Source organism: Pomacea canaliculata, linkage group LG2 (genome assembly GCF_003073045.1).
Source record: "Pomacea canaliculata isolate SZHN2017 linkage group LG2, ASM307304v1, whole genome shotgun sequence".
Classification (NCBI taxonomy): Eukaryota; Metazoa; Mollusca; class Gastropoda; order Architaenioglossa; family Ampullariidae; genus Pomacea; species Pomacea canaliculata.
In genome coordinates this window covers 7,840,561-7,853,712 of record NC_037591.1, presented here as the reverse complement: position 1 = coordinate 7,853,712, position 13,152 = coordinate 7,840,561, and the positions used below count along the sequence as shown (strand labels likewise).

The window sequence follows — 13,152 nt, the reverse complement described above, 5'->3', positions numbered from 1 at the left end:
AATAAATAAAAAACTTACCAAAATTTTAAAATTTCGTTTTGGTTTAATTATCCGAAATTCTGAGGCTAAAGTTTAACCAATAGAAACTATTTTTAACGATTGGTTTTCTTAGTGAACGAGGTGGAAAGAGGTGTTTGTTGCTCACCAGATTCCGATCTCAGTGAGCGACATAGGACTAGATACTGTTGAGCAATCTCTTGTTTTCCACGACAGACGTGGATGAATGTGTTCTGGGCATACACAATTGCTCAGCCAGACGCCAGTACTGCAAGAACACCATCAGCAGCTTCGAGTGTGTCTGTCAGACCGGCTTCCAGCTCACAATCGACGGGCGATGCGTCGGTAAGAATTAAAAACCTATTTGATTGCTTGTTATTTGTTTGTTGTTTCATTTGTTTGTTTATTTGTGACATACCGACTCTCTTCTGTGAGTTTCCATAATGTTCAGGTGTGCAGGTCGCACTGATCAACGGTAATAAAAAATGACATTAAAACACTGGCTAACAATAGCATGCTATGGTACACACTCAACCACATGTAAGAATGCAAATTAAACTAAGATATTAAGTATAAAAAATTCATTGAACTAACAGAACTCGATGTAAAATGAATTACGTTGATCCACAATAACACGATTACTACAAAAGACCAAGCATAGTTTTGTTTTAATCATAGTATTTTTAAACAAATATGTTGTCAATGAACGTTTGAATACTGCCTTTACCTTCAACCTTCTTACATGCTCCCCCGTTTATTTGTCACATGTGCGCTCAAGACATCAACGAGTGCTACTCCAACCCGTGTGGGGGTGAGGGTGCTGTCTGTGTCAACTTTGTGGGCGGCTACAGCTGTCAGTGTTGCGCAGGCTACGACTCTGTCGGCGGTGGCGTGTGCCAGCGGAACACCGAACGTAATGTCGCTTTATCTTGTTGATATTATCGATGTTATTTATGTTCACTTAGTAACTGCTTCCTTCATCTCGTCGTTGTAGGCAGTCAGACGAGGGAATAACTGTCAAGAGTATGCTGCTCTCGTGAAGTGTCTACGACCTTAGAAATTAGTTGCACTATGCATCATCATTGTATCTATAATTTCTGAAATGTCCGAGACATTGTGAGATTTAGAGCTTTTCATAAACAATATTATTAAAATTAATTGGAAATATTGCTTATTCCTGTCTCTACCTCTGAGTTCAATATAGTAGGACTGTCGTTTCTCACCTTTGCAATGCATTAACCTGGCTATGCAGGTGTGCCGATCCTACCCCCCGACGCGCCGTGCTGCGCCCCCTGTCCCCCAAACCAGCCACTGTGCATCAACCCGGAAACCGGCCCGATTTCCGGTTGTTACGAGGAGGACGGTCGACGCAAGGAGTACTCTGAGTACCGCTTTGTGTTCGAGGACCTGTGTCTGCGAAATAAGACTCCCAGCGCCCTCTACTGGACACCAGGACCATGCCCAGCAACCCCTGGTGGGTATTTCGTCTGAGATGTTAGTTTATAGCACTGCGAGATGCTTAGTGTCACTACCTCCTAGTCTGACTCCCGTGTCCCCCGTCTGCAAGACTGCTAATCGGTTGATTCGACAACTACACAAGTCAACCCGATCAGTGCCAAGAGTCGATTCGCCACTGCCCAGTGGCTTTGATTACTAATATAATCCATTCGACCAGGGATGTCAAACTTTCTTTTTTTTTTTTTTAAGTGTGTGTGTGTTGATAATGCCAATCTCGTTCTGATGATTAATTTAACTTTTGTCATAAGTGGTCCAATGGATTTTGTTCTCGAATTGATAAACGATGAAATCTGCTGGCCTTTTTCATGAGAAGCCAAGTGAAATGCGTTTTACCATGCGCGCACGTGTATGAGACATTCGACATTTGAATGAGAGCGCGTGTGTGGACGTGTGGAGTGCGTTTAATTTTTTTTTTTTTTTTTTTAAGATCGGCACTCAGTTCAACAATAACATACCATGCACCGGTACATTTTTCGTCTAGCATAGCGACGTTACGACGACCATGACGATGATGATTATTATTATTTTCGTTGATAAGGTCCAAACGAAGAGGGTCCGCCAAACTCTGAGCCTTCTAATCCGTCGTCGCCATCCAACTGCAACCGCAACACTGCGTGCCGAAACATTCCGCCTCCAGCTGCCCAGCTGACAGGTAATGCGACAGTGCGGTTGGGATCATTTTCACTGGAGAACACCTCTTAACAGGACATCTATTGCCGAATATGTGAATATGTTTTTAAATAACCCATCTCATAAAAAAAGCCAAACAAAATACTACTATGGCCCGAACTTGCTTTCATCGCTGATCATGTGCTTTTGTCCGTGATGCAGGCAAAGTATGCGGTCCGGACAGCAACCCTCAGACCTTCAACTCCTACTGTGACATGCTCATTGCTTTGTGCATCAGACAGGGAGGTGCTTCCTCGTTCCGTCCGCCGACGTCTGTCGTCGCCAAACCAGGGGAGTGCTCCTCGACTACCACCCCGCTGCCGGAAACAACGCTGCGTAAGTATGGCGGTGGTGATTTATCTACCTGTACTTATTTCTGCTGGCATTGTGAGGCTTGTACCGCTTTTGCGCGCATGCGTACAGTTGGGGCTGTAGTTAGGATGCGATGTAAAATGTTGCTTTCAGGCAGAGCAGGAAAATCCAGGACAAGCAACTTGTCTCGAAAGTGGTGTGCAAAACATTGCCTTATGTTACTTTATCCTACAGCATCTTCGTACTGCTTCATAATTTCAGCCCCCAGGACTAACGCTACATCTGGGGTGTCTGGACACTGCTTTATAGCTACAAAGACACGAAGACACAATTGCAAACATCAGACACAGACAAGTGACTGCATACAACAGACTCAAACAAAGCACTGCGCGCAAACTCAAACCCACTCATCTCGTCCTGTTTTGCTTTTCAGAACCTCTGAACTTTGACAATTGGAGCAAGTGGTCACCGTGTTCATTTGACAGCGAGATCGCTACGTGTGGCAAGGGCACGTCGTTCCGCCTGCGCACCCTCATCGACTCCAACCCGCCTCGTAGCCCCCTGCCCAGCGAGCTTCGTCAGGAGGGAGTGTGTTACGTCAGATGCCCCGACTGTAAGACTATTTCACTGCGTTACGGGTTTGAAAGTACAGTGGCGTAGGAACCAGGGGGGCAGCGGGGGCAGCCGCCCCTCCAAGGAAAATACAGGGGGGGCAGGAATATCCTTTTGCCCCCCCAATATTTGAGACGTAATTCCTCACAAAGAGCAAAGAACTGAAGAAAGGTAGGGGAACGTAGAGAGGAGACGGTCATTACCGTCACAAAAGCGGCCCTGAGGCAAGTGGAGGCTCTAACACCTCTGACGATCAGATCGTGCGTGCGTGCAGTACCCCCCCCCCCCCATCCATCCTTTTTACGAAATGTTCGAGTGCGAACGCCGTTCACTGTCAGCGGAGTTTGCCCCCCCAACGCCGAACATTTCTTCTACGCCACTGAAGTAGGGTGGGGTTGGGGGGAATTTTTTTTTTTTTTTATCGCAGTACGGTAGCTAGGATTCAAAAGATTTATCTTGTTTACTCGTTACACTGATGATGTTTCTGATCTGTGACTTTGATTAACCTGCCACTTGACCTGGGCGTCTTTCAGTCGGTGACACTACCCCTACTCCCTCGGAAAACTGCCCCAAGTTCAGCGACTGCAAATTTCTGGACTACGTGTGCGGAACGTACGGCAGCAGACCCTTGGCCACGTACTCTAGCGAGTGTATTCTCAACGTGACAGCGTGTCTGGCTGGCAAAGATCCCTTTGTCAAGTACCGCACCAAGTGTCCTGCTGAAGGTGAGTGAGCTACTGAAGACCGCTGGAAAACGGCTGAGCGCCAGTCTCGCGGCAAATGAATATGACTGAATGCCCGTACTTTGAAGGTTAGACACCAAAGACGTTCGATCTCCAGCTATTGAAGCCGTTCTTAATCGAAAGAATAGTTGACAGTTTGGCAAATATTTTCCATGGTGGTGATTAAAAACTTGCCAGATTATAGCCAAACGTTGATCCCTACTTGTCTGGTTAAAGAGGGCACATAACCGACTAAATGTCAACCTTTCCGTTGGACATTTTTTCGAAAAATCAGCGAGTCAATGTTGAGTGCATTCTTCCTTCTCGTGTGTGTGTGTGTGTGCGCGCACGCGCCGAGAAAGAGAGAATATACTTCAGTAATTGTAGCTTAATCAGTTTGCATGTTATTTTATACTTACAAATTACCAAATAACAGGTGTATATTGGATAACAATCTCGTCCAGATGAAAATCCGCGGGAGTTGTGCGAGACGAAGCCTGACCGTAAGCCCACGACATCGTGTACAGCGAGGATCCCAAGTGTGTGGCTCGCGGCTTCAGCAGCGCCACCTGCAGTAATCGTCTGTGTGCGACAGGCCCCTCCAACACTTGCTGCCAACCCAAGCAAGTCGTGTCGGAGCCCATCACCTACTTATGCAGCGATGGCTCCACCATCGAAAATGAGGTCTGAGAGCGTTTAACAGCGAGGAGCAGTCAAAAATATAGACTAGCCTTAAAACACGCTTTTTGATTCAATAAGCGCTCGTTTAGCTCGAAAATCCGGCAGGTAGGTGGAGGTTGCCTGACTAGATAACAGGCCGAACTTTTTCGGTAACCATATGCAGGGACTATTAGCTTATGCAGGTCAATTGTATAGGAGGGTCCCACAAATTTTGGACAGGAAAAAAAGCCTCAACAACAGAGATTGTACTTTTGTCAGCAAAAATCTGTTCCTTCAATTGCCACCCAATATTCTGCAGCCAGTTAAAAAAAAAAAATAAAAAAAAAAATTTAGATCAAGCAAATGTTCAGTTTATTCTTCGTATTTACTATTCTGAGTAACAACAAATATCATCATTCATTGGAGCAAGATGAGTGGCATTAACAATTGATCATGATTTGCATCAAAATTTTCAATTTTGCTCGTAACATGTGATTTGAACATCCAACTCATTTACCAACATCATTTACAACTCATGATTTCATAGAAGACAGTACTTTGGATTAGCCTATACAAAATTTTTGGAATGAAACCAAACTAAAAAATTATTTTTAAGTGATCAAGTTTATTTCCCAAAATCTAAGCAAATGATTCATCAGCTGCTAAACTTCTGATCAAAACCCTAATTATACTACCACAACCTTGAGGACAACGCTTGTGCCTATTGTAATGCCGACCACTCCTCCACCACCACCACCATCCACTCCAGCCCCCATCCAAACTAATGTTGGTTTCCTGTCATAATTAGACCTTGGGATGCTCAACACTTTGTCCTAGATTAGAGATTTCAGGGTATGATATAAACTAAAAATTACAAGGAGGAGGGAATTCTTACAACTCCACCCACGGCAGTATGTTTTATTAACCTTCATCTCGGTATACTGACTAAAGTTCCAGCATCTCGAACGTGAACCCTAATAACCACTGGTTTCCTGGGACCTTCACACAGGACTTGATCAAACATTCTACAACTGCATGATTAAGGCCTTCATGGTTCTTTTAGTTCATACTCATTTGTTCCAAGACCTTTCTGTTTATTGTTCACATGTATTTGTCCCAAGACCTTCAAAATGGTGACTACTTGTAATTGCAAATTTCTTCTGTCTGCAGATTAACATCCCTGTTGCCTGCGAATGTGTGGCTGATAACGAATTTTAAACAGGACAGCAGCAGAGAAGTTCTTCAAAAGCTGCTGTTGTTGGACTCTAATCAAGAAAATAAAAGTGTTTCCACACTTTGCTGCTCTTTACTGCTAATGTCTAACAAATTTCTGGACTGAAACAAAAAATAATTAATTTATCCATGCATGTACTCAGTGCACAGGTCATGCAAAGTTACCTAAAATACCTGTCATGCACAATGATGCATATAAGCAGAAATTATGGTATGAAAGTAACAAAGTGGATGCCATGTAAAAGGAATTTAGAGACATTACCACAAAATCAAACCTTGGATCTTGATCACTTACAAAAAGGGTCACAGGTAAGCATCCAATGAGCAGGTTGTGCCAATGTAACAAGCACTCGCTTGTCTAGCTAAACCTCATGAAACATCTTTACATAGTAAGCCCAATACCCACAAAACCGAAAAGGACTGATCCATTTCTTACAACAGGTCATGAGGGAGAATAGAAATGCAATAGAAATTCACCATCATGGCAGTACAAGTGTTCAAGTCTCACTACCAACACGCCTTCACACTTCAAGTTTGCATTTTGATTCTGAAAGAACATCTCTGAAGAGTACTGTCAAGCATGAATGCAAAAGTTCTCTTACAACATTCTTTGCTCTGTGTCTTAACTGAGCTCAGTGTTACCAACACTTGGATCCTACTAATTTATGAAAGACTTCTTGATTTGCAGCTTAAGGAAGAGTTCAGATCCCTGTCATGACTAACACCCAAACATTCTTCCTACTCAGCTACCATCTTCCTGTTCCAGAAACTCTCGTAGGGCTGATGTCTCAAGAGGGATGATTAAATACTCTACTCCATCGTAATTCTGCAACAGAAAACAGAATTTTGACAATATTAGGATTATATTGGCTAATTTTAATATGATGGCTTGTATCCTGCGAGCAGTGAGCATGCTAGCAGCATACTGTGTACCCTGCACTAGGTTTTATTTAAGAAAAGAGAAATACAAACTCAAGTTCCTAAGAAAATAATTTTTAAAATTTCTTCATAAAACTCATAACCTTTTTTGCACGAATGAGTTTGTGGTCCCTGAACTCCACCAACTGTGCCCTGAGGGTTTGATCACTGTTGACCAGGAATGACTCTCGGCACCGGAGGTACAAATCTTGAAATGACATTCCTGCAAAGATAATGACCATGGTCTCTAAACACAATACAGAAAAAACAAAACAGTGAAGTAATGAAATATAATGAGCACTGCCCTTAAACACCCAGATATACTAATAACTCCAGCTAGATTCAATTATATGGATATTCATTATGTGAAATAAAGCACATATAAAAAGAACATCTTTAGCAAGAACTACTGCAGTGCAATGAGTCAAACTTATACAAGAGAAATAGAAAAGCAGCAAGATATTTCAAAGTTTAATAATATGATACAAAACACAGTGGATTCTTTTTCTAATCCAACTGAAGGTTAAGTGTATTCAGGTACCAGTTGGGAAAATATTTACTTGATCTTCATGTGTAAAAAGAAGACACACGTTACCTAAGTATGCAGCATCACTGGCATTCTCCAAGTGATATCTTGCCAGCAGCTGAAAGATCTTGCGAGCATTGGGTGTCAAGCTTTGCATGACATGAGTGAGAGATCGCAGAGCCAAGGCTCCCGACTGCTGTGCAAGCAGAGAATTCTCATAGGATGTCTCGGACAGATACTGAGAGTATGTTGTTACATCCTGCCATAGCCACCGGAAGCGACTGCATTTTATTTGATCCCAGACTGTAAATATACAATTATATTCTTCTGTGTCCTTTTTTCACTCAGCAATATTTTCATGCTGGTCTTGAAATTCTTTGATCCTACTATTATGTCACATTTTAAAACACTATTTTTGGAAAGAATTAACTAGTTTGTTTTTTCAGAAGTCTGGATAGAAAATAATAACCATTTCAAAAATCTTAAACAGTTAATGATGACAGTCGAACATTAAAATATACCCCGGAAGCACATAATGCATATATACATTAACAACAGACATATATGTATTCTGCTTACTGAGTGGAGCATTGATGTGGTCCACAGATGCAATAAGATGAATGCCACGAACCTGGGCCAACAGACTAAGGATGTTTTGTGTCTTCTCACTGCGCAGCATTGCACCATCAATGTTGTGGATCACCAAATAGAAATCATGCTGATCTGTATTTTTTAAAATCATATTTTTGTGAGTGAAAACTGACAATCCGCTGTTCATGCATTTTGAAATTCACAATATCTGAGATTCATTTCAACAAAGCATCCTTTATATAACACTTTAAAGAAAGCTCTCACTAGCAGAATATACAAAGTTGACAATATGGCAGAGAGAGAAACTGAGAAAAAGAAGACACAAAGCACAAGTACAGAAGACCTTTAAATGTTAGCCTTCTATACAATGCCCGTGGGAAAAAAAAAGTTATCATAACTACCAATGTACCTTCAGTTTCAAACTGTGTTTTTATGAACTCCACCTGGTCTAGAGGAGAGCGAAAGCTGCCTGATTTCTCTAGAACATCCTCAGTGATGCCATTCAAGATCTGAATCACAAAAGATTCTTTTAAGGAAAGTATACTGAAAAATCTCAGTCTGCTCAAAGTCTACTGCTTTGACTCATTCAAGGCTGCTTTGGATACTGTCTGTTACACAGCGAAACAATTTCTATGCATAAGCTGCACAAATCTTTCTTGCCAATATTCTGAAGAACCTGTGTAAAGTTACCACATTCTGTACTGTTCAACTTGCCTGCTTCACTGTTAAGCTGGGGAAGTAACCATTGACAACCAGATGAGAAAAGTCACAAAGATACTCTTTCCTGAAGTGTTCCAGCAGACTGTGTTTTGACCCCAGGCCAAACAGCAAGATGTTGAAGCCATTGCTTAAAATAAAAATAAAAAACAGTAACTACAGTAAGATCTGCTCCTTACATCTTTGTGATAGTCTAAGTGCCTGGTAAATATTATGCTTCCTCTTGACTAATCATCGTGATAAGCGACTGTAATATCTTTGGTTGAAAAACAAAAACTTCCTCTTCCATAACGGAGAAAAGGGCCACACACACAAATAATTACCACATGTTGAACATCCAGCGACGGAAAAGAACACAGTGTTTGTCCCAGAGTCTTTTTTGCTGCTTTGCATGAGGTTCTGATACCTGTTGCAGCATCCCTCTTAATTCCTGAATATCCATCTGTGGCAGATTCAGCCGAGACAAGGTACGATCAGATGTCACTACCCCTGCTGCATGAATGTCAAAGTATTCTTCTGCATTTGTGGTCTGGAGAAAAATCAAATTTACCAGAATGCAGTTTACACCATCAAGCAATGTGAACAACTGGATGAAGACAAGTAACTCTAATGACAAGAACACCTCTAACTCAAGGTCAGAAAATTGGTGCTTGGGGGTGTGGAGCAAATGGAAACTAATGTTTAAGCAATAAAAACATATTAATACATAGGTTCACCCAGACAAGAAACAACTTGGTTAAGAACATTTTTGTAAGATTTCAGCAAAAAGTTCTTTGTTGGAGTCCTGAGATCTGCCAAAACAGAGTAAATAATGCTGGAATGTGAAGTTCTGAGGAAGGCTCTCAGCTGAAAAAGTTTTGAAAAAAAGAAATGCAGATATGCATTGATCAAGCTGATTTCTCACCAAGTCATTCTTTTTTCTGCCTGATTGTGTGTCCTTTTGTTCATTTGCTGAGGAACTCTCCTCCTCACTTGTTTCCCCTGCACTTTCTTCACTTGTCTCACCTACACTGTCTTCATCAGATGATTCATCTGTAACCCAATCCAATTTATAAAAAATTATATTAAAAAAAAAAACCAAAATAAAACAAAATGATGCTGCCTTTTTTGTGAGGAGCAGGAATCAGTGGGCATCCAATGCTAGCCTTTATTTTATTTTCTTTGTTTTTATTAAATTGACAACACTGCATACCTAACAGACTGCAACAATTTACACTGACATAACCTTAACCTATTAATATGTTTTCATCTAGATTAATTCATATCATCAAGAGCAAAAGTACACATGCTTCACTGAAATTATGTTAAAGATAAAATATTAGCAGAATAAATTGTACTTTGTATATTTTTATTCTATGGGATTTAGAGTTCAAACTAAATATTTTTAAATTCAATCAGTAAATCTTACCTACAGTATGTCGCTTTCTCAACCTGTAAGGAGTTGTTGTCTGGGGCTTGCAATGTCTTTTTGCTGTCTTTGATTCTCTTCTTAATGATAATGATTCTAAAGGGACAAAAGGTAGATAGGATAAAATGGTGAAACTACACCTTAAACATCCATGCAAAAATTTTAAAAATTTAGATAAGAATAAGAAAAGGAGTGGCATACTCCATACCTTTAGCTCAGCTGTATGTGGATGCAAAACCCTACTTCTAAATAAATATTACATTAAAATTAACATGGTTTTAGGCAGTGCTCATAGAGCACTTTATAACAGTAATAAAACATTTTTATAAGCACTAACAAAACACAAACACAAAATATCCCACATGGACCCACAAATAAAATTTTGGCTTTAGAAAATTCTTAATGCAAAAGGTGTCTGAAGCCTCCCCTTACATACAGCATAACAAATCAAACATTAAAAATACAAGAAATTATTAGATATAGGAAAACTATCCTGTTTGAAAGATGAAAATGAAGAGATGATGAAACTGAAAATAACATGTTACACATACCTTTCTTTACCATTTTGGAGGAAGCTTTATTTAATTTCCTTGCTCCACAAGTGTCGATAGTTGATTCACATATGGAAGTACCACTTTCAGAAGCTGGTAAAAATGATATAATGCATGCATTAAAAGTTCTTGATGCAACAGAGCTAAATTAGCAAAAATATTTTAATAAACTCTATGAAAATGACAGTGATTCAAAGTGATTTTTCCATGCCCATGCAAGGATTCAGTACTTTTTAAAATCTAGATATATTCAACTAAGTTATAAAGAGTTAACTCAATCTTGATGTCACTTAACAAATAAAGTTTAAAGTGGTTATCTAGAGAGTATTTCCCCGTTAAACTTGCAGTTCCTTTGCTGTTACAAAAGACAGTATGAAATTTTTAAACTTCCAATTTTAACATCAAAACTGAAGTCCAGCTATTAGTAAGCAGCGAATGTAAGGCCCTATTAAAGTTGGCATATTAGCACATCAAAATTGAGTTAAACAATTAAATTCTTGAACTTTATTTACACAGTTAAATTATGGTAAGCCTACAAAGCCTAAAAGGCTGAGGGGATTGGCTCTCATTAATTTTGTTTATGTTTTTGTGAACATGCTTTGATTTGGATATAATATTGGACCTACGTGTTTACATGTGCTTCTGCTGCATTTTCTACAGCGCATAAACTGAAATAACGATCACCCTCTTGCAGTTTATGATAGCATTCCTTCGTATTCTCAAGATTACTCAATGTCTTCCCAGTATTCTCCTGATGTCATTACATTATTCTCTGTCATTATCATTAAATCTACAGTGATCCCTATTTACTGCCGAAATGCAGTGAGTCCTACCCTTGTTCTTCCTTCTACATCTTTTTTACTATTTTGTTAAATTGTTCTATATTTTTGTTACCATTTTGCTAACTTGTTCTACATCTTTGCACTATTTAGTGATCTTGTTCACACAATGACTGGCTTTGGCTGAGATATTGCGCTTTATAAATTCCCACTTATTATTACTTATTATTATTAAAATGGTAATCAAACCTTTGCTTTACCTTTGAGCACCATTTGTCCTGATTTCTTTGATGTTCGGAAGGAAAACACATCTTGTCCAGTCACATTTTCATCATCAACACTTATAGCTAAATGAATGGGAAAAAAGTGAAGCCACAAATGAAACTTAATAGCAGAGTTCATGCATACAAATCATACTTTAATTTTTTACAAAAATATTACTGAGCTGAAGATTGAGAAATTGTTTCCTTCATATTCTATAGTTATCCTTTTGCCAACAAGAGATGGTAATTATGGTTTGGCATTTGATATGCCCCAAGTCTTACCAAGGCAAATCTGTAACGATATGTTGGAAGGGGCTGAAAGAGGGGTAGGCAATACAAATCTGCTAGCATGACCTACACCAGGGGTGGGCAATTAATTTTCCCAAGGGGCCGAATGAGAAATTGGGATGGTTTTAGAGGGCCGGACTAATATAGTTAACTCAGTTTTACCCAATACTGTATATATAGTATATATACTGGCGGGCGGGCCAGCGGGCGGGCCGGTCAGAGATAGGAGGGGGCCGGATGCGGCCCGCGGGCCGGCCCTTGCCCAGGTCTAACCTACACAGTACAGTAATCCCTTGCCACTTCGCTTCACCTTTCGTGGCTTCACTATTTTGCAGGTTTTTATAAGAAATTAATGGTAAAAATGATTCGCAGATCTACGCTTCTTCACAGATTTTCTGCGAAATTAGATCAGTGGAAAATATATACATATATCATGAATTTTTAGATGAAAAAAGCCCAAAGTGCATATAATATATTACTATTATTATTATCAATAATAAAATTAATATGAATTACATTAAATAGTGCATGTATTTACTCTGAAACGAGAACCAGCATCACTTGCCTGAGACGCTAAATGCCTACTCACAATTCTAAAAAACAGTGTGGGAATGGTTATTAAGGAAATGGGAAAGGTTTATGTACCGTAAAAGTATGGGGTAGGGTTTATAAAGCTTTACTATAGAGTATAAATACATAAATAAATATATCATTTCTATTTTTACAGATTATCGGTTATCGCGGGTGGTTCTGGAACGCATCTCCCGCGATAAACGAGGGATTACTGTATTTCCTACTAGTACTAGTAATAAACCCTTACCTGATGATAGAACAGGAATTTCGACATCACTGCTGCTATCTTCCACAACCTCAAGGTCTTCGTCCACATACCATTTTTTTCTACCTCTGCCTTTTTTCACTCCTGTGCTGTAGCTCAATTTGTTTTTCTCTGCTTGTCGCAGTTTCTCTGGAGATAAAGTTTGCACAATCACAACTAACAAAATCGTGAATGATATTTTAGAATGAAAACATCTAAAGCTGTAAACTTTTATCATTTGCTTCAATTTTGCAAAACAAGAAAAATAATTATTGAAAATTCATATTCTGTTTTTCATAGTGTGCGTATGGACAAGACAATTTGTAAGTGCACTAGTTTATGGAAAACATATCTGGTCCGTGCTAGAGTAAATTGATGATTGAGGTGAGGTGGCGTTGTGGCTGCAGGCTGATGAAGAATCCTACAATATATGCGAATATCTTAGAGAAATGAATAGCATATGTCAGAGATTAAAAACCTGATTTTTTGTCTTCAACTGGCGAATATGCTGCACAACATCTTCGTCTGTAACAAAAGTCACTGATACGCGTTTTCGGCGTCCACTACTCAT

At 39.7% G+C, this 13,152-nt stretch overlaps 2 protein-coding genes across 2 annotated transcripts in view; one reads left to right on the top strand and one right to left on the bottom strand.

Moving 5' to 3' along the window:
* Positions 1-5,829, top strand: part of LOC112557790 — a 26,474-nt gene extending 20,645 nt beyond the window's left edge. The window contains exons 35-43 of the mRNA XM_025227829.1: positions 214-342; positions 776-910; positions 1,250-1,471; positions 2,054-2,167; positions 2,347-2,520; positions 2,930-3,109; positions 3,642-3,833; positions 4,295-4,514; positions 5,661-5,829. Coding sequence (XP_025083614.1) covers positions 214-342; positions 776-910; positions 1,250-1,471; positions 2,054-2,167; positions 2,347-2,520; positions 2,930-3,109; positions 3,642-3,833; positions 4,295-4,514; positions 5,661-5,829 — 1,535 coding nt within the window. The remainder of the gene's footprint in view (positions 1-213; positions 343-775; positions 911-1,249; positions 1,472-2,053; positions 2,168-2,346; positions 2,521-2,929; positions 3,110-3,641; positions 3,834-4,294; positions 4,515-5,660) is intronic.
* Positions 4,549-13,152, bottom strand: LOC112557784 (origin recognition complex subunit 2-like). The gene is made up of 13 exons (XM_025227823.1): positions 13,149-13,152; positions 12,585-12,731; positions 11,474-11,560; positions 10,435-10,527; positions 9,884-9,979; positions 9,380-9,507; positions 8,799-9,004; positions 8,473-8,605; positions 8,168-8,267; positions 7,747-7,890; positions 7,237-7,470; positions 6,746-6,864; positions 4,549-6,549 (listed from the first exon to the last, which is right to left on the bottom strand). Exons 1-13 carry the CDS (start codon positions 13,150-13,152, stop codon positions 6,466-6,468), a joined length of 1,575 nt encoding a protein of 524 aa, XP_025083608.1. The 3' UTR covers positions 4,549-6,465.